At 44.9% G+C, this 22,070-nt stretch overlaps 1 protein-coding gene across 1 annotated transcript in view; it reads right to left on the bottom strand.

Moving 5' to 3' along the window:
* The window catches only part of LOC110488013 (calcium-binding mitochondrial carrier protein Aralar2-like), a 122,471-nt gene that overhangs the window by 26,922 nt on the left and 73,479 nt on the right, over nucleotides 1-22,070 (bottom strand). Inside the window, exons 10-14 of the mRNA XM_036971473.1 lie at nucleotides 15,957-16,041; nucleotides 13,784-13,942; nucleotides 10,098-10,150; nucleotides 9,758-9,838; nucleotides 4,539-4,679 (exon numbers count right to left, since the gene is read on the bottom strand). Coding sequence (XP_036827368.1) covers nucleotides 4,539-4,679; nucleotides 9,758-9,838; nucleotides 10,098-10,150; nucleotides 13,784-13,942; nucleotides 15,957-16,041 — 519 coding nt within the window. The remainder of the gene's footprint in view (nucleotides 1-4,538; nucleotides 4,680-9,757; nucleotides 9,839-10,097; nucleotides 10,151-13,783; nucleotides 13,943-15,956; nucleotides 16,042-22,070) is intronic.

Raw genomic sequence — 22,070 nt, 5'->3', positions numbered from 1 at the left:
GGGAGGGAGGGAGGGAGGGAGGGAGGGAGGGAGGGAGGGAGGGAGGGAGGGAGGGAGGGAGGGAGATGTACTCTGACCATATGACATGTCCAGGGAAAACTCTAGGCCCTACACTACAACTCATCACCTCTCCTCACTTCTCATCTCCATTTGGCTGCCAGTTTATATACAGTGCCTTGCAAAAGTATTCGGCCCCCTTGAACTTTGCGACCTTTTGCCACATTTCAGGCTTCAAACATAAAGATATAAAACTGTATTTTTTTGTGAAGAATCAACAACAAGTGGGACACGATCATGAAGTGGAACGACATTTATTGGATATTTCAAACTTTTTTAACAAATCAAAAACTGAAAAATTGGGCGTGCAAAATTATTCAGCCCCTTTACTTTCAGTGCAGCAAACTCTCTCCAGAAGTTCAGTGAGGATCTCTGAATGATCCAATGTTGACCTAAATGACTAATGATGATAAATACAATCCACCTGTGTGTAATCAAGTCTCTGTATAAATGCACCTACACTGTGATAGTCTCAGAGGTCCGTTAAAAGCGCAGAGAGCATCATGAAGAACAAGGAACACACCAGGCAGGTCCGAGATACTGTTGTGAAGAAGTTTAAAGCCGGATTTGGATACAAAAATATTTCCCAAGCTTTAAACATCCCAAGGAGCACTGTGCAAGCGATAATATTGAAATGGAAGGAGTATCAGACCACTGCAAATCTACCAAGACCTGGCCGTCCCTCTAAACTTTCAGCTCATACAAGGAGAAGATTGATCAGAGATGCAGCCAAGAGGCCCATGATCACTCTGGATGAACTGCAGAGATCTACAGCTGAGGTGGGAGACTTTGTCCATAGGACAACAATCGTCGTATATTGCACAAATCTGGCCTTTATGGAAGAGTGGCAAGAAGAAAGCCATTTCTTAAAGATATCCATAAAAAGTGTTGTTTAAAGTTTGCCACAAGCCACCTGGGAGACACACCAAACATGTGGAAGAAGGTGCTCTGGTCAGATGAAACCAAAATTGAACTTTTTGGCAACAAAGCAAAACGTTATGTTTGGCGTAAAAGCAACACAGCTCATCACCCTGAACACACCATCCCCACTGTCAAACATGGTGGTGGCAGCATCATGGTTTGGGCCTGCTTTTCTTTACTGAAAGTAAAGGGGCTGAATAATTTTGCACGCCCAATTTTTCAGTTTTTGATTTGTTAAAAAAGTTTGAAATATCCAATAAATGTCGTTCCACTTCATGATTGTGTCCCACTTGTTGTTGATTCTTCACAAAAAAATACAGTTTTATATCTTTATGTTTGAAGCCTGAAATGTGGCAAAAGGTCGCAAAGTTCAAGGGGGCCGAATACTTTCGCAAGGCACTGTACATGAGGCGAGAGAGAGAGAGATAGAGAGAGAGGGAGGGAGAGGGATAGAGAGAGAGAGAGAGAGAGAGAGGGAGGGAGATGGATAGAGAGAGGGAGAACGAGGGATAAAGACAGAGGGAGGGAGAAGGATAGAGAGAGAGAGAGAGAGGGAGGGGATAGGGAGAGAGAGAGGGAGAGAGTGGAGAGTGAAAGACGAGAGATCAGGGAAAGAGGAGGAAGATTGCCTCTGTCCATCACCGTAAAGAAAGCCATATCTTCAACCAGATTACGTTTCATCTTATTCCCCTCCTTGGCTGCCATCCAGGTGAGGTTGGGGAAGGGGAAGAGAAAATGACGGCCCTCCCTTCAACAGAGCAGTTTAAAGCCAAGTTTGGATCCCAAATGGCACCCTATTGGCACTATACAGGGAATTGGCTGCCATTTGGGACCAGGAAAAGTTATCCTATAAAAACAGGCTTCATTTAACTGCTGGGGTTAATCCTACCACTCATCCACAGCGTACACAGATACCTTACTGTATGGTATCTCATCTTTCCTCAAGTGCTTTGCTTCTTTCTCCCCTCCCCTGTCCTGTCCTGCCTGCCTGCCTGCCATCCCCTACCCTGCCTGCCCTGTCCTGCCTGCCATCCCCTGCCCTGTCCTGTCCTGCCTGCCATCCCCTGCCCTGTCCTGTCCTGCCTGCCATCCCCTACCCTGCCTGCCCTGTCCTGCCTGCCATCCCCTGCCCTGTCCTGTCCTGTCCTGCCTGCCCTGTCCTGCCCTGTCCTGTCCTGCCTGCCATCCCCTACCCTGCCTGCCCTGTCCTGCCTGCCATCCCCTGTCCTGTCCTGTCCTGCCTGCCATCCCCTGCCCTGTCCTGTCCTGCCTGCCATCCCCTACCCCGCCTGCCCTGTCCTGCCTGCCATCCCCTGCCCTGTCCTGTCCTGCCTGCCATCCCCTACCCTGCCTGCCCTGTCCTGCCTGCCCTGTCCTGCCTGCCATCCCCTGCCCTGTCCTGTCTTGTCCTGCCTGCCATCCCCTGCCCTGTCCTGTCCTGTCCTGCCTGCCATCTCCTGCCCTGTCCTGTCCTGCCTGCCACCCCCTACCCTGCCTGCCCTGTCCTGCCTGCCATCCCCTGCCCTGTCCTGCCTGCCATCCCCTACCCTGCCTGCCCTGTCCTGCCTGCCATCCCCTACCCTGCCTGCCCTGTCCTGCCTGCCATCCCCTGCCCTGTCCTGCCTGCCATCCCCTACCCTGCCTGCCCTGTCCTGCCTGCCATCCCCTACCCTGCCTGCCCTGTCCTGCCTGGCAACCCCTACCCTGCCTGCCCTGTCCTGCCTGCCCTGTCCTGCCTGCCATCCCCTACCCTGCCTGCCATCCCCTCCCCTGCCTGCCCTGTCCAGCATGCCCTTCCCTGCCTGCCCTGTCCTGTCCTGCCCTGCCCTGACTACCCTACCCTGCCCTACCTGCCCTGCGCTGCCCTGCCCTGGACTGCCCTGCCTGCCCTCCCCTCCCCGTCAGGGCCGCCATGCCAGACTGCGTGCCGAAAAGTTGCCAAGGCCCTGGTTCACAATCACAGACAGTACGGCACTACAGGCCGAGTACTGTTGAAATACATGGAGGTGAGACTGACCTGTTTAAATACAGGGAGGTGTAGGCCAGGGGTCAAAACTAGCCTGCAAGCCTGCCCACCAAAGTTTTTTAGTGAAGAAATTATAATAACAAAAGGATTTTCATTTTTTTGAAATTCGCAAAAAATGTGTGTAATTTAGGAATAAAAAAAAGAGAGAATAAAACAAGAAATGTGATCGTGTCTCCGCTCTGTTAAAAATCGCCCTGAGGCAGATTGCCTACCCTGGTGTAGGCTGACATAATATGTGTGTCTCCTTCTGTTTATAGCTTTGAAAGAGGGATTGTGCATGGTGCATATACTTTATGCACCATGCACATGCATGATTGACTGTGAGTACTGTGAGTACTGGAGTACATACAAGTATGTGTTTATATGAGTGAATAGGTTTGTCTTGATAAATACTGCACTGCAGACACATCAATACCATACATGTGTTAGGATCATAGTTGGAGTTCTCACTGTGAACAGTGGTGGCACTAGCGCATCAGCCAGTCAGTCAGTCAGTTCCTCCAGCAGCAGAGCGGAGGTAGGTAGCAGGGAGAGGCAGAAAGAGAGGCTGAGGGGCAGGGTAATTAGCCTGACAAAGGGTGCTCTGTGCCTGGGCACAACCCTGAGGAGCCAACCCGTCTGGGACTCACAGGCTGGAGCCTGTCTGGGCCCTCCCGGCCCTCCTGCTTCTCTCTCAATGCACATTGTCTCAGCAGGAGGACAGGAGACACAGAGGGAGACAGGGGAGGCACCACTACCGTCATACCGGATTCAGCATTCTCATACATACGACGGAGCAGACATACTGTAGACACACGCACACACAGACACACACACACACAGACACACACGCGCGCACACACACACGGACAAACACATACAAGTGGAGGCCTCAGGTTCAGCACTCTCTCTCTCACACACACACACACACACACACACTGATTGACAAACACAAAAGACTAACATGGGATGAACCTGGGAAGACATAGAACTGAAACTTTGCTAAGAAAAGAGAAAGGGTTCGAATCTGCAGGATGAAGTAACCTTGAGCTGTCATTTAAATCAAACCCAAAGACGTTTTAACACCCACAGCTTTAATGAGAGATAAAACACTAAATCAGAACTCTCTAAAATGCTTCATGGATCAACGACACTGGTCATCGGTGCCCTTCTAAAAACCAACCTCTCCATAATGAGAATGACCCACCGTAGTTCTAAAATAAAGCCAATAATAGCACCTGCCAGATCTGAAATCCCCGTCCAACAGTCCCTTGAAAACAAAATGCAGAGCCCCTCTACCTACATGAGTCAATGGTATTCAGTCCATTATTACCCTGGCCATTGTTACAAAGTTAGCTTACGTTGTTTATATCTCAATCTCAGCCATGCTCCCTGCTACCTGGCCCTGGGGGGCCCTACAGTCCACAGTCCCTCATAGGCCCTCACTAGCAATCTCTACCTGATTCAGCTGCTATTGTAGCTGAGGGGTTAAGTACAGCTATGTCCTAATTGTCCCTATCTTTGAATTCAGTCCTAGGTGTACAGAAGGATCTACCTTATAGAGGCCAAAGAAGCCCAAGTCCTTGATGACAGATATGGCGCTGACGCGGGGGCCGGTGGTGATCTCTCCAGCCACCTGCAGGCGGATCTTCACGATCTCCAGAGGGTTGGTAAAGATCACCTGAGATCCACCCGCCTGGACGACACACACACACACACACACACACACACACACACACACACACATACACACACACACACACACACACACACATACAGTGGGGAAAGGATTTACAGTATTAGATAAGTGTTTTATTAATCTTTTTGCCAATAGTATCGCACACACAATGGGCTGTAAGTGGCCACTGTAGCTAGGTGACGGAGTCACACATCAGCATACACTGATGGCGCCCTGATAGGCACCTCACAGGTCTGACTGATGTCATTCACACACAGGACAGTTCAATAGGCTACACTGGCAGTGACATATGTTCACTGTAGACAGGCTGCTAGGTCTGTCAGTGATAGATGTTCACTGTAGACAGGCTGCTAGGTCTGTCAGTGATAGATGTTCACTGTAGACAGGCTCCCAGGTCTGTCAGTGATAGATGTTCACTGTAGACAGGCTGCTAGGTCTGTCAGTGATAGATGTTCACTGTAGACAAGCTCCCAGGTCTGTCAGTGATAGATGTTCACTGTAGACAGGCTGCTAGGTCTGTCAGTGATAGATGTTCACTGTAGACAGGCTCCCAGGTCTGTCTCTAGTCTCTAAACAGTCCTTATTCAGTTCTACCCTGCCTGAGGGGTTCTGTCTTAACAACGCTCCAACCTTGTACTTGGTGCCGGAGATCACAGGCCCAGACAGGTTCCTCTCAGAGAGCTTTCAGGCGGCCTGGTTCTTATGCTACAGCTACGGTATCTAGAGCTGGGTGTGTGGTACAGCAGCGGCATTTAAAACTGGGTTTATAGCTAACTGCATCTCGGCACGGAGAGGTGAAGCTGGGACGTAGTTAGCCAGGAAGGTGGCAACCATTCTGGAACTCTCTCTCGGCCTCTGCCTCGCTCTCTCTCCCGGTCTTTCTCTCTTCCTTGTTGCCCCTGGATACTGTGGCTGCACAGAAATTGGCACAGTGCAATTAGATAGAAATCTGTTTCCACAGAGCCCTTCCCCGCCATTAAAAAGGGCCTGTACTGTTTGTTGTTGTTCTTTCCCCGCCCTCATTGCTGTGGAATATGAATGTTGAATTTTGTGTCTTCTATCTTACGGGAAAGCCATCAAATGAGTGCCCCAATCTGAATCTGCAACCCTGTGCGTTTTTTAACAGCCTCCCTAGAATTCGTAAGTAAGCATTTCCATATTTCGAGGAAGAGATCTTTATCGTCTCATTGAAGGTATTAAAACTTTAAATAGAGGGGAGCAGAACCGACCCACACTTCCCTTCCAGAACTTTAAATAGAGTGGAGCAGAACCGACCCACACTTACCTTCCAGAACTTTAAACAGAGTGGAGCAGAACCGACCCACACTTACCTTCCAGAACTTTAAATAGAGGGGAGAAGAACCGACCCACACTTCCCTTCCAGCCCAGGGATTTTTTAATATTAAAAGGACAGAAAACAACAAGACAGGTTAGAGAAACCACTGCACAATTAGGACTGACAGACAGAAGAACAGACACATCTGTCAGGGGGAGGTGGGAGAAAGGGAGTGAGAGAGAGAGACAGAAAAGCTCAACCATTGAAGAACAAACACCATTGTAAATACAACCCTTATTTCTGCTTATTTATTTTCCCTTTTGTACTTAATCATTTGCACATCGTTACAACACTGTATATATACATAATATGACATTTGTAATGTCTTTATTATTTTGGAACTTCTGTGAGTGTAATGTTAACTGTTAATTTTTATTGTTTATTTCACTTTTGTATGTTATCTACCTCACTTGCTTTGACAATGTTAACATATTTTCCTATGCCAATAAAGCCCTTGAATTAAATTGAATTGACAGAAACAGAGAGAGAAAGAGAGAAAAAGATAGATGGAGAGAGCGAGAGAGCGAGAATGGGAGCGAAAGGAAGAGAGAGAGAGAGAGAGCGAGAGAACGGGGAGAGAGAAAGGGGGAGAGGGAGACAGACAAAGAGGGCGAGAGAGTGAGAGTCACAGAGAGAGAGAGATTTGATTACAGAGTGACACAGTCAGTGGCGCTCTGATAATTTCCAGGTAATTACAAGGCAAGGTGATCCCCTTAGGAGTTTTGAGAGTCAGCACCTCAGACACGCTCCAGCACTGAGAGATGAGGGGACTAGACCGCAGAGTTGACTGCACTCTCACATCAGCAACTCCACACACACACACACACATGTGGGCATGTATACGCACACACACATACCAACACGCACACACACACACACACACACACACACACACACACACACACACACACACACACACACACACACACACACACACACACACACACACACACACACCCTGGGGCTAACAGCTAACAGTTTACTTTTCAAAGGCATACAATAGCTTAGCGCAAGTTAGCAAACATTAGCCATCCTCCATTAATAATCACTCACACTTTCATAGGTGCCAAGAGAATGCTCAAATGGGGATTACACAAGATAGCATGCATTTATGTGTGTGTGTGTGTGTGTGTGTTTATGTTCTCATGTGCGTGTTAAACGTTGTGATAAATGTTTTTAGCACTCGAAACGGAGCCGAATAACAAACCATTACAAAGGCTTAACAACCTAACTGAATAGATTTACACTGAATAATTGCTACAGTGAAAACTAACAAAGCAACACTGTATTCCCTCTCTCTCTCCCTCTTTCTCTCTCTCAATTTCAATTTAAGGGGCTTTATTGGCATGGGAAACATATGTATACATTGCCAAAGCAAGTGAAATAGATCATCTCTCTCTCTCTCTCCCCCTTCCTCCTGTTGCTTGCTGTGCTCTTGACATTGGCCCAGTGTGTATTTTGAGTAACCAAGACCTCAAATGAGGGCCAACGACCGCCTGATAGGCATCCAGCCAGCCAGCAGCGTCTCAGTCAACGGAGCATGCCTTTCTTACCAAATAATCATTAAGATCTGGCAACCATCACTGAGCTTAATTATATTCTGAAGCTACAATGAGGTGGAGAAAGAGATGGAGAGAGGAAGGAGGAGAGAGAGGAGAAGAGAGGGACGAGGGGAAGGGAGATTACATGAGTGGGGAAAGAGGAGAAGAGAGGGGAGAGAGGAAGGAGGAGAGAGAGGAGAAGAGCGGGACGAGGGGAAGGGAGATGACATGAGTGGGGAAAGAGGAGAAGAGAGGGGAGAGAGGAAGGAGGAGAGAGAGGAGAAGAGAGGGACGAGGGGAAGGGAGATGACATGAGTGGGGAAAGAGGAGAAGAGAGGGTAGAGAGGAAGGAGGAGAGAGAGGAGAAGAGAGGGACGAGAGGAGGAAAGGAGAATATTGGGAGCAGGGAGAAAAGAGGGGGGGGGGGGGGGGAAGGAAGGAAGGACAGAAGGAAGGAAGGAAGGAAGGAAGGAAGGAAGGAATGGAAGGAAGGAAGAAAGTAAGGAAGGAAGGAAGGAAGGAAGGAAGGAAGGAAGGAAGGAAGGAAGGAGGAAGGAAGGAAGGAAGGAAGGAAGGAAGGAAGGAAGGAAGGAAGGAAGGAAGGAAGGAAGGAAGGAAGGAAGGAAGGAAGGAAGGAAGGAAGGAAGGAAGGAAGGAAGGAGGGGCAGAAATTGCAGGAAAGGGGACACAGCCAAGTGGAGAGGCAAAGAGCAAAGTTGAGATGAGGAGAAGATGGTAGAAGAGGTGAACAGAGAAAACAGATCGGAAGTGTTGAGAGGATCATAGAAAAAAGGCGAGGAAAGGGGAAAGGGAGGTGAGGAGAAGGAGGTGAATGGAAAGAACAGAAGATAAGAGATAGGAAAGGATTAGAGGAGAGAAGAAGAGAGGAGAAGAGAGGAGAGAAAAGAGGAGAAGAGGTGAGAAGAGAGGAGAGAGGAACAGAGAGGAGAGAGAGGAGAAGAGAGGAGAGAGAAGAAGAGAAGAGAGAAGAGGAGAAGAGAGGAGAGAGGAGAGGAGAAGAGAGTAGAAGAGAAGCGAGAAGAAGAGGAGAGAAAAGACGAGGAGAAGAGAGGAGAAGAGGAGAGAAAAGAGAAGAGAAGAGAAGAGAGGAGAAGATAAGAAAATGTCTAGATCCTCACCAGTCCTATTTAACAGTAAAATATTTGTGAAAACGTTATTTACACCACCGCCACTCGCTCTCTCTCTCTCTCTCCCCCTCCCTCCCTCCCTCCCTCCCTCCTCTCTTCAGGCTCTTTCTCTTCTGTCCTGTCAGACTACTGGTCTGGGACTGTTGCCGAAGCCCAAACCAACACTTTCACAGTTTCCAAATCATATAAACAGACTTCATGTGATGTGGCTGAAGTCCACTAAACAGGGTGTGCGTGTGTGTGTGTGTGTGTGTGTGTGTGTGTGTGTGTGTGCGTGTGCGTGTGCGCTGGGGTGTGTGAGTGAGTGATAACAGGAGAGGACTAACACCAGAAGCAGGGACAGGATGAAAGGAACTGTCAGATCAGCTCACAGTGATAAAGAGGAAAAATCCACCCGTCCTCATTCCAGTCCACATACACTACGTCCCTCTACTCTGGCCTGAACGTACAGCATGTATAGAACAACCTTTTTTCAAACACTCAAGATTTAAAAATTAAGCTGTCCTTTTTATCTTCAACATTCCACTCGACATGTTTTATTTGCGACACACAATTTCCATCCAATCGTCTCTCATTTCAAAATCTCTCTAAATAAACCTCCTCAAAACATTCATTCATAACCTTAATTGAATTGTAGTCGCTTGCATGCACATGGCAAGTATGTAGGTACACATAATGACTTGTGTACCCTAAATATTCTGCTTTAGTGATCGGCATCAAACAGCTCCCTGGTGAAAGGCCTCTATTCATTGGTTGGGGGGGGGGGTGCTATAGGGTCAGGTAGAACTAAAGGGATGGGGTGGGGGTGGGGAGGGTGACAGCTCACTGATCAAACACAGGGTGGGGGTAGTGGGGTCGAGGTAGGGGGGAAGTCTCTCAGGTAACAGCCCTGTCTGTCTCCGTCTGTGTGTCGTCCACCTGATTTCAGGTCAGTTGGTGGTGCAAGACGTGAATGTCATCCTCCAGTGGGCCTAAACCTGCAACAGGTAAAACGTGCCTGTCTAGTTAGCTTCTATGTGGATGGAGGCTGATCAATGAGATGATACTCACACATGCACCAGCCAGGATCTCAGCAGGTACAGGGATTGATCCATCCTTCTGTCTGGTCTTCCCTCTGATAAAGTCATTGACCTGTGGCGAGAACACTAAACATTAGACACACACAGAGAGACAGTCAGACACACACACTGTGTGTATTTGTATGTATGTCTGTGCCTGCATGTGTGTGAGTGCGTGCGTGCGTGTGTGAGTGTGCACATAAAATCTGTACTGTACATTAAACTAAAACTAGAGGTAAATGTTAAACTAGGGCCCAGTGAGGGGCTCCTTGGTGACTGGGGCCTGAAACTGGGGCCTGATTGGTCTCCATGTGGAAAAACAAGGCACTTACTGTCAGCTTTATGGCTTTCTCCGGGGCCACGCCCAGTAGCTGTGGTACCAGACCTATCATTAGGACACAACATGATTAGAAAAGAGAAGGGCCAAGGAAGTACAATACACACACACACACACACACACACACACACACACACACACACACACACACACACACACACACACACACACACACACACACACACACACACACACACACACACACACACACACACACACACACACACACACACACACCCTCCACATTAAACACATACCCTGATGAATCCAATTCTGCCTGATCCCCAGACACTAATGAACACTATTGATGTGGTGTGGGGGCAGCAGGGTAACAGACTAACAAAGTGAAAGAAACATCACCTAGTAGCTCCTTCCCAGAATAGAAAAAAAGACAGAAAACACTAACCAAAGTTTACACAGCCCTCAATTACAACGCAAAGACTTCCAGCCGGATAAAAATAAACAAAATAATCTGATTTGAGTGCAATGGATGGACCCCCCTCTTACTACCCCCCATCTTCCTCCCTCCCCCCCGTCCCTAAAGTAACAAACAAAGTTAATAGTGGAGGGTGTGAAGGGGGGTAGTGAACGCAGGGCCCAAAACAGGCCACACAGAGTCAGAAACAGACACAGGAGCACAAACACATGATTATCTTCATCTGGGCTGGGACTCACAAACAGAAACAGGAGTGTTAGTTGTTTTTGTGGAAGGGCTCAGGCAGAGAACCACACACAAGTCATTTTTTTATTAAATGGCGCGTAGCGATAGTTGTAGTTAAGAGACGCTTATTGTTTTCTCATGCTGCTGTGTTGTTTACGCAAGGGTTCCTGTCTAGAGACCGTGACATCATCCTAGTGTTTGCAGTGCGTGTGTGTTCTGGTCTGACTGTCTCACCATTCTAATACACAGCTCATTCAGTAACGGGAACAGGAGGAGAGGGGAAATGCTCAGCTTCATTACATTAGATAAAGTTGGCTTATGACACTCTCCTCAGTGGCTAATATAACATAACCAGCATTACTACACAGTAGATCAATGTTAATGAGGGAATTGTGAATGAAATGTGTGAGATTCAAGATAATTTTAGAAAGTTTATTTTGGAATTTCTCTTTTAAAGTTCAGTGTGTTTTCAGATTGTATAGTTCAGTGTGTTTTCAGATTGTATAGTTCAGTGTGTTTTCAGATTGTATAGTTCAGTATGTTTTCAGATTGTAAAGTTCAGTATGTTTTCAGATTGTATAGTTCAGTATGTTTTCAGATTGTATAGTTCAGTATGTTTTCAGATTGTAAAGTTCAGTGTGTTTTCAGATTGTATAGTTCAGTATGTTTTCAGATTGTATAGTTCAGTGTGTTTTCAGATTGTATAGTTCAGTGTGTTTTCAGATTGTATAGTTCAGTGTGTTTTCAGATTGTAAAGTTCAGTATGTTTTCAGATTGTATAGTTCAGTGTGTTTTCAGATTGTATAGTTCAGTATGTTTTCAGATTGTAAAGTTCAGTGTGTTTTCAGATTGTATAGTTCAGTATGTTTTCAGATTGTATAGTTCAGTGTGTTTTCAGATTGTATAGTTCAGTATGTTTTCAGATTGTATAGTTCAGTGTGTTTTCAGATTGTAAAGTTCAGTATGTTTTCAGATTGTATAGTTCAGTGTGTTTTCAGATTGTATAGTTCAGTGTGTTTTCAGATTGTAAAGTTCAGTGTGTTTTCAGATTGTATAGTTCAGTATGTTTTCAGATTGTATAGTTCAGTGTGTTTTCAGATTGTAAAGTTCAGTGTGTTTTCAGATTGTATAGTTCAGTGTGTTTTCAGATTGTATAGTTCAGTATGTTTTCAGATTGTAAAGTTCAGTATGTTTTCAGATTGTAAAGTTCAGTATGTTTTCAGATTGTATAGTTCAGTATGTTTTCAGATTGTAAAGTTCAGTGTGTTTTCAGATTGTATAGTTCAGTATGTTTTCAGATTGTAAAGTTCAGTATGTTTTCAGATTGTATAGTTCAGTATGTTTTCAGATTGTAAAGTTCAGTATGTTTTCAGATTGTAAAGTTCAGTGTGTTTTCAGATTGTATAGTTCAGTATGTTTTCAGATTGTATAGTTCAGTGTGTTTTCAGATTGTATAGTTCAGTGTGTTTTCAGATTGTATAGTTCAGTATGTTTTCAGATTGTAAAGTTCAGTATGTTTTCAGATTGTATAGTTCAGTATGTTTTCAGATTGTAAAGTTCAGTATGTTTTCAGATTGTAAAGTTCAGTGTGTTTTCAGATTGTAAAGTTCAGTATGTTTTCAGATTGTATAGTTCAGTGTGTTTTCAGATTGTAAAGTTCAGTATGTTTTCAGATTGTAAAGTTCAGTATGTTTTCAGATTGTATAGTTCAGTGTGTTTTCAGATTGTATAGTTCAGTATGTTTTCAGATTGTAAAGTTCAGTATGTTTTCAGATTGTAAAGTTCAGTGTGTTTTCAGATTGTAAAGTTCAGTATGTTTTCAGATTGTAAAGTTCAGTATGTTTTCAGATTGTAAAGTTCAGTATGTTTTCAGATTGTATAGTTCAGTATGTTTTCAGATTGTAAAGTTCAGTATGTTTTCAGATTGTATAGTTCAGTATGTTTTCAGATTGTAAAGTTCAGTATGTTTTCAGATTGTAAAGTTCAGTATGTTTTCAGATTGTAAAGTTCAGTGTGTTTTCAGATTGTAAAGTTCAGTATGTTTTCAGATTGTAAAGTTCAGTATGTTTTCAGATTGTATAGTTCAGTATGTTTTCAGATTGTATAGTTCAGTATGTTTTCAGATTGTAAAGTTCAGTATGTTTTCAGATTGTAAAGTTCAGTGTGTTTTCAGATTGTAATGTACCATATCTCCAGACTCCAGACAGCCATTCAAATTGATCTGCACCGTTGGATGTTTTTTGTCACAAGGGATGTGTTCCATATGGCCCTCTATTCATAGTGCACTACCATGGGTCCTATGGACCCTGGTCAAAAGTGGTGCACTATAAAGAGAATAGGATGCCATTTGGAACCCACTACTGATGTCTGTACCTGTGCAGCGGAGCCAGGTCTGTCTGACTGTGTCTATAATGTCAGAGACCTCTCTAAAGGCTTGGTGTCCTGTGACAGACACTAAGACTTCCCACTTCCTCGTAGAACCCTCACGGGAGAATTCGCCTGTCAATCATAATCCTGAGAATTCCGATATAGTGTGCGTTGTTTGAGAACCACCCCCCGCTCCCTGAGTGCAGGTACTTATTAAATGAATGCCAGTTGAAGTCTGGCAGGGGCAGTCACACTCTACCATTGTGACAGAGCTCTGCTGGTATGTGGCCGTGCATTGTCCTCCCAAAAACTCCCGAGACTACCTTTAATCACTTCAAAGAAGTCAGGTCAGAGGGAAGGTGAACTCAAACCTCTCCTCGTCCTCTCTCCCCTCCCAAACCTGTAAACCCCATCTGTTGTTGTGATGGAGTGATATGAAGTCACAGCTAGACGCTAATCTATGGTCAGATTTGTGTTGTTCCAGGTTACAGTTAAAGTTGGGATTTGAGGAGGGTAAACTGACCCTAAATCTGTGCCTCCCTCTACCCATTAGCCTGTCGCTATATACCTATATAGTGAACTACTCAGGCCAAAAGCAGAGTACTATGTAGGGAATAGGGTGCCATTTGGGACACATCTCGTCTGGTACTGACCTCTATAGAGGCCGAAGAAGCCTTCGTAACGCAGCACCTTCTTGAAGCAGTCCAAGCTGTTCTTGTACATGAGCTCTTCCACCAGGGAGCCTGTGGTCCTCTGGTTCTGCATCCTGGTCTTCACTAGGTCTATGGGGTACACTGCTGTGGCTCCCACAGCTGGAAAAACATATGACATAAATGATATGAAGGAAGTAGGGGAGGGGGGACGTTATAAATTCATTTTTAGCTCGTTATAAAGCCGGGCGTACACTACACGATTTTGGCCCTGAATTAGCTGTCAAAGACACATTTTTGAGATCGGAGACAAATCCCCATGTCGTTGCTCGGGGCGCGATGCCGTCACTGACGCTCGTTTAATGTGACGCAATCTGAGGGCTACCGATCCAGTTTGAGCAGTCCCAGAAGTCCCGATATGTTCTAATATGTTTGATTTTATTGGAACAAAATCTACTACGTTGGCAGGACAAAAAACTAGAGGAAAGATGGGTCATTTAATGTGAGAGGCCCAGTGATGTTAGGATTTTGAAAGTTGTGTAGTGTACACCAGACAGACCTCTTACTAGCCTGTCTCCTGTAGGGGGGGGACACTACCTCTTACTAACCTGTCTCCTGTAGGGGACACACACACTACCTCTTACTAGCCTGTCTCCTGTAGGGGGGGGGACTACCTCTTACTATCCTGTCTCCTGTAGGGGGGAGGAGGAAGGGCGGCAATGGGGAGGGAGGGGAGTAGTCTGGAGCCAAACATAGGCACCACATCCACCCCCCGACCCCACATTGCCCCCACCCCTCCCCCAAAAAGTCCCTTCTCTCTGATCATTCACAGGTACAAAAGAGTCCAAACACAGGGAGGTTCCCATGGTGCATAGAGCCCCTGTCCTATTTAAGTGGTGGAGGAATCGCCCCTGCAGAACGCAATAGGAAGCCCTTTGTTTTTTATTTTCTTATGAGGTTGGAGGGTGATGGGGGTAGGGGGGCAGGTGAGGGGGTGGTGGTGACACAATGACTCGTGACTTGACATGGGGCTTGTCCCAAATTGCACCTCTTTCCCTATGTAGTGCATTACTTTTTACAAGTTATTCACTACATAGGGAATAGGGTTATCCACTACATAGGGAATAGGGTTAACCACTACATAGGGAATAGGGTTAACCACTACATAGGGGATAGGGTTATCCACTACATAGGGAATAGGGTTATCCACTACATAGTGAATAGGATTATCCACTACATAGGGAATAGGGTTATCCACTACATAGGGAGTAGGGTTATCCACTACATAGGGAATAGGGTTATCCACTACATAGGGAATAGGGTTATCCACTACATAGGGAATAGGGTTATCCACTACATAGGGAATAGGGTTATCCACTACATAGGGAATATGGTTATTCACTACATAGGGGATAGGGTTATCCACTACATAGGGAATAGGGTTATCCACTACATAGGAAACAGGGTTATCCACTACATAGGGCATAGGGTTATCCACTATATAGGGCATAGGATTATCCACTACATAGGCAATAGGGTGCTATTTGAGACGTAGGGAATAGGGCTATCCACTACATAGCGAATAGAGTTAACCACTACATAGGGAATTGGGTTATCCACTACATAGAGAATAGGGTTATCCACTACATAGGGAATAGGGTGCTATTTGAGACGTAGGGAATAAGTTTATCCCCTACGTAGGGAATAGGGTTATCCACTACATAGGGAATAGTTAACCACTACATAGGGAATAGGGTTATCCACTACATAGGAAACAGGGTTATCCACTACATAGGGCATAGGGTTATCCACTATATAGGGCATAGGGTTATCCACTACATAGGGAATAGGGTTATCCACTACATAGGGAATTGGGTTATCCACTACATAGAGAATAGGGTTATCCACTACATAGGGAATAGGGTGCTATTTGAGACGTAGGGAATAGGGTTATCTCCTACGTAGGGAATAGGGTTCTATTTGAGACGTAGGGAATAGGGTTATCCCCTACATAGGGAATAGGGTTCTATTTGAGACGTAGGGAATAGGGTTATCCCCTACATAGGGAATAGGGTTATCCCCTACGTAGGGAATAGGGTTCTATTTGAGACGTAGGGAATAGGGTTATCCCCTACATAGGGAATAGGGTGCTATTTGAGACATAACCTTGACTTACCACCAGCGATGGAACCCAGGCCAAACCTGTAAGCGGACTCTGCTACCTGGATGAGAACAGAGCGGGACGGGTCCCCACCAGACAGCTGAAAGAGAGTGACACAACAGAGAGAGGGGGAGAAATGGGGAGAGAGAGAGAGAGAGAGAGAGAGAGAGAGAGAGAGAGAGAGAGAGAAGTTAAATACCACAGTGTGCCATCACAGCAGCAAGATTTGTGACCTGTCGCCACAAAAAAAAGGCAACCAGTGAACAAACACCATAGTAAATACAACCTATTTATTTTAAATGTTTTACTTTAACTATTTGCACATCGTTACAACACTGTATTTAGACATAATATGACATTTGAAATGTCTTTATTATTTTGGAACTTTTGTGAGTGTAATGTTTACTGTTAATTTTTTATTGTTTATTTCACTTTTGTTTATTATCTATTTCCCTAGCTTTGGCAATGTAAACATATGTTTCCCATGCCAATACATTCCCTTGAATTGAATTGAAAAGAGAGAGCGAAGAGAGAGAGAGAAAAGAGAGAGAAAGAGATATCAGACAAGCCATAATATCCCATGTTTAAATCAGAAGTCAGACCTTGTAGTTGAGCCCTAAAGGCGTCAGCATGTTTCAGTTCGGCTGGCACCTAGCCGAACTGAACGAGTGTGCTCGCATACTCCCTTAAAACACCTTCAATTGAAAAATTTGAAAAAAAAGCGGCAATAGTACGTACGGTTTGTCCATTTTGAGACACCGTAGCCAGTATGCCCTTCTTCAAAATAGTCAGAATTTAGATAACAAGAAATCTGTTATTAATTTTTACATTTTTTTTTACAAAGGAGATCTTAGTCGCACCATTTTATATTTATGTAAAAAGTTTGGTGCACTATTTCTCAATAAAGTAAATTGCATAAAAACAAGTCGCCACTCATTGAATGACAACAAAGACTTTATTGAGGAATCCCCACTGTTGACCAATCACCGAAGAACTTTGGCTTGACTCCAGTGAAAAGATGGTGTGCCCAAACCCTCACCGAAGTCCAAAACAAACAAAAACATCACAAAATGTTGTCATAATGTATGCACAAACTCTTCTGAACTGTTCCGTCTGGGAAGCATGCGGATGCCTTCAGCCCCATCTTTTCGTCTGGGAAGCATGCGGATGCCTTCAGCCCCATCTTTTCGTCTGGGAAGCATGTGGATGCCTTTAGCCCCATCTTTTCGTCTGGGAAGCATGCGGATGCCTTTAGCCCCATCTTGATTCCCACAGAGTAACAAGAGCAGTACACTGTCTCATTTCCCATTATAAAGCTCATTTATATTCAGTCCTACATCAATTCAGATCAGACAGTTTACATGCGTCATCAGAATCACTTAAATGCCTATATTTCATCTGTCCTTTAGAAAAGCTTAAAGATTGTAAGTGTTACGTTGAGTTCACTTCAGGGAATCACGATGCTGAATAAAACACTGTTGTCTATTCTGTGTCATGAGTCATGACATGATTAGACAACATCACATGCTGTACTTAGTCATCTCATGTGACGCCACAAGATATTTCATTTCAATTATCTCTATAGGCTATATATTCACATTTATGATGGCATACAGTGATAAAATTAATTGCCCTCTAGCACCGATTCCCATCCATTTGAATGTTAAAACTCTCTTGAATTACAGAGATTCATTTGAGAAAGTCCAATCAGGCACAGAAGCATTGGGTATGAACTTAGTGGAACAAACCCAGAATTAGAAGCCTTGCTTTGATTGGATTCCACCCCAGCCCCTGCCCATGCCATAGGCACACATCAGAGCACAAAACCAGCTGAGTGGTACTATTGCTGTTAGACAGTTATAGCCAGCCAGAACACCGAGCATTCTGCTCCACAGTACCTGTCGCCTAGCCGGGCCTGCTCAGCCCTCATCCCTGGGTAAAGGAGGTGGAGAGGTGGGGCCCTCTATGGTGGAGAGGTGGGCCCCTCTTTGGTGGAGAGGTGGGCCCCTCTATGGAACAGGTCCACCTGGCAGGAACTATCTGAGCTCCTGACCCCCCTCTATCGGCCCCTAATGCCCCTAGAAGACCTCCCCCTTCCTTTCCCTCCTCCCTCCCTGTTTCTCTGAGTCACAGCCAGTGGCGTAGGGGATAGAGAGGGGAAGAGAGGAGGGGTGGAGGTTGGAGGTTCAGAGGGAGAGCTGGCCTGCAGCCTGCGGAGTCCAGACCACAGCCCAAAGCGGCTCATTGTGGTGGGACTGGCGGCTCTAACCGGGGCCCCTGCTCCGGTCCGGCCTGGAGCCTAGTCTGGCTGCAGTCAGGGGAGGAGGAGGAAATCACCCAGCAAAGCCGCGCTGTCTCACTCTGTAGACCAGGCAGAGCTACTAACAGGAGGAAAACAACAAACATCCATCCAACCTCTTTTTTCTTGACCTTTCGTTTCGTCCTCAGCTGTTTTGTTTCAAACCCCTTCACTCAGTCATTTCTCATTTCCCCCATCAGTATATTTGAGATACAGTGTATTCAGAAAATGCATCCACAGGTACACCTCCAATTGACTCAAATTATGTCAATTAGCCTATCAGAAGCTTCTAAAGCCATGACATAATTTTCTGGAATTTTCCAAGCTGTTTAAAGGCACAGTCAACTTAGTGTATGTAAACTTCTGACCCACTGGAATTGTGATACAGTGAAATATAAGTGAAATAATCTGTCTGTAAACAATTGTTGGAAAAATGACTTGTGTCATGCACAAAGTAGATGTCCTAACCGACTTGCCAAACTATAGTTTGTTAACAAGAAATTTGTGGAGTGGTTGAAAAACACCTAAGTGTATGTAAACTTCTGACTTCAACTGTAAGTTGAATGGACTCACTCTGTGTGCAATAATAGTGTTTAACATGATTTTTAAATGACTGCCTAATTACTGTACCCCACACATACAATCATCTGTAAGGTTCCTCAGTCAAGGGAGTGAATTTCAAGCACAGACTCAAGCACAAAGACCAAGGAGGTTTTCCAATGCCTCGCAAAGAAGGTCACCTATTGGTAGATGGGTAAATATTTAAAAAAGCAGAAACTGAATGTATCTTTGAGCATGGTGAAGTTATTAATTACGCTTTGGATGGTGTATCAATACACCCAGTCACTACAAAGTTAAAGGCATCCTTCCAAACTCAGTTGCCTCAGAGGAAGAAAACTGCTCTGATAGGAGAAAACTGATGATGGATCAACAACATTGTACATATAGTTACTCCACAACACTAACCTAAATGACAGAGTGAAAAGTTTTGACAGAATAAAAATATTCCAAAACATTCATCCTGTCTGCAATTAGGCACTAAAGTAATACTGCAAAAAAATTGGAAAATACATGTACTTTTTGTCCTGAATACAAAGCATTATGTTTGTGGCAAATCAAATATAACACATCACTGAGTACTACTCTTCCTATTTTCAAGTATGGTAGTGGCTGCATCATGTTATGGATAGGACTAGGGAGTTTTTTGAGGGGATAAAAAGAAACAGGAATAGAACTAAGCACAGGCAAAATCCTAGAGGAAAACCTGGTTTTCTGCTTTCCAATTGACTCTGGGAGACAAATTCACCTTTCAGCAGCACAAAAACCTAAAACTCAAGCCCAAATTTGCACTGAGTACACCAAACATTAAGAACATCTTCCTAATACTGAGTTGCACGCCCACCCCCCTTTTGCCCTCAGACCAGGGCATGGACTTTACAGGTTTTCGAAAGCATTCCACAGGGATGCTGGCCCAGGTTGACTCCAGTGCTTCCCACAGTTGTGTCAAGTTTGCTGGATGTCCTTTGGGTGGTGGACGATTCTTGATACACACGGGAAACGGTTGAGCGTGAATAAACAGCAGTTTTGCAGTTGTTGATACACTCAAACCGGTGCGCCCGGCACCTACTACCATACCCCGTTCCAAAACACTTAAATCGTTTGTCTTGCCCATTTGTATTTGTATTTATTATGGATCCCCATTAGCTGTTGCCAAGGCAGCAGCTACTCTTCCTGGGGCCCAGCAAAATTAAGTTTTTTTTTTTAACAACATTACAATACAAATTTCACAACACATTAAGTGTGTGCCCTAAAGCCCCTACTCTACTACCACATATCTACAACACAACATCCATGTGTACATGTGTGTATAGTGCGTATGTTATCGTGTGTGTATGCATGTATCTGTGCCTGTGTTTGTGTCTCTTCACAGTCCCTGCTGTTCCATAAACTGTACCCTAACCCTAACCCTAGTGTTCCAAGTAGTCATGGCTCTAGGTAGTTCTGTGCGCCTCCCATTATCTGTTCTGGACTTGGGGGCTGTGAAGAGACATTTGGTGGCATGTCTTGTGGGGTATGCATGGGTGTCCGAGCTGTGTGCCAATAGTTCAAACAGACAGGTTAGTGAATTTAACATGTCAATACCTCTTACAAATACAAGTAGTGATGAAGTAAATCTCTCCTCCACTTTGAGCCAGGAGAGATTGACATGGATATTATTAATGTTAGCTCTCTGTGTACATCCAAGGGCCAACCGTGTGTCACGTTCTGACCTTAGTTATTTTGTTATGTCTTTGTTTTAGTATGGTCAGGGCGTGAGTCGGGTGGGTTGTCTATGTTCGTTTTTCTATGATTTGGTATTTCTGTGTTTGGCCTGGTATGGTTCTCAATCAGAGGCAGCTGTCAATCGTTGTCCCTGATTGAGAACCATACTTAGGCAGCCTGTTTTCATTCACCCTTGAGTTGTGGGTGATTATTTTCTGTGTCTGTGTGTTCCACACAGAAGTTTTTTTTTTGTTGTTTTTTTTTCACGTTGTTATTTTGTATTTTTCAGTGTTCTATTAAAAGAATCATGAACATGTACCACGCTGCGCATTGGTCTTCCGATCATTCCTACTACTCCTCGTCAGAGGAGGAAGAAGACCGTTACACCGTGCTGCCCTGTTCTGAGCCAATAGCAAAGTCCCTCTTTGTGGCACCTGACCACACGACTGAACTGTAGTCCAGGTAGGTGCAACAAAACTGGGGCCTGTAGGACTTGCTTTCTTGATAGTGCTGTTACGAATGCAGAGCAGCGATTTATTGAGGACAGACTTCTCCCCATCTTAGCTACTTTTGTATGAATATGTTTTGACCATGACAGTTAGTCACCTCAACTTGCTCAATTTCCACATTATTCATTACAAGATTTAGTTGAGGTTTAGGGTTTAGTGAATGCTTTGTCCCAAATAAATATTTAGGACCAATTTATTCCTTGCCAACCATTCTGAAACTAACTGCAGCGCTTTGTTAAGTGTTGCAGTCATTTTAGTCACTGTAGTAGCTGACGTGTATAGTGTTGAGTCGTCCACATACATAGACACAATGGCTTTACGCAAAGCCAGTGGCATGTCGTTAGTAAAGATTTTAAGTAAGGGGCCTAGACAGCTGCCCTGGGGAATTCCTGATTCTACCTGGATTATGTTCAAAATCAAATAAAATCAAATAGTTTTTGTCACATGCGCTGAATACAACAGGTGTAGATCTTACTGTGAAATGCTTACTTAGAAGCCCTTAACCAACAATGCAGTTTTAAGAAAATACCCCCCCAAAAGTAGGAGATACGAAAAACAAATATGTAAAGAGCAGCAGTAAATAACAATAGCGGGGCTATATACAGGGGGTACCGGTACAGAGTCAATGTGTGGGGGCACCGGTGTCGAGGTAATTTAGGTAATATGTACATGTAGGCAGAGTTATTAAAGTGACTATGCATAGATAATAACATAGAGTAGCAGCAGCGTAGAAGGGGGGGGAATGCAAATAGTCTGGGTAACCAGTTGATTAGATGGTCAAGAGTCTTATGGCTTGGGGGCAGAAGCTGTTTAGAACCCTCTTGAATCTAGACTTGGCACTCCAGTACCGCTTGCTATGCAGTAGCAGAGAGAACAGTCTATAACTAGGGTGGCTGGAGTCTTTGACAATTTTTAGGTCCTTCTTCTGACACCGCCTGGTATAGAGGTCCTGAAAGGCAGGAAGCTTGGCCCCGGTGATGTACTGGGCCGTATGCACTACCCTCTGTAGTGCCTTGCGGTCAGAGGCCGAGCAGTTGAGACTGTCTTGGTGTGCTTGGA

Source organism: Oncorhynchus mykiss, chromosome 32 (assembly GCF_013265735.2).
Source record: "Oncorhynchus mykiss isolate Arlee chromosome 32, USDA_OmykA_1.1, whole genome shotgun sequence".
NCBI lineage: Eukaryota > Metazoa > Chordata > Actinopteri > Salmoniformes > Salmonidae > Oncorhynchus > Oncorhynchus mykiss.
This window is presented reverse-complemented; position numbering and strand designations above follow the sequence as displayed.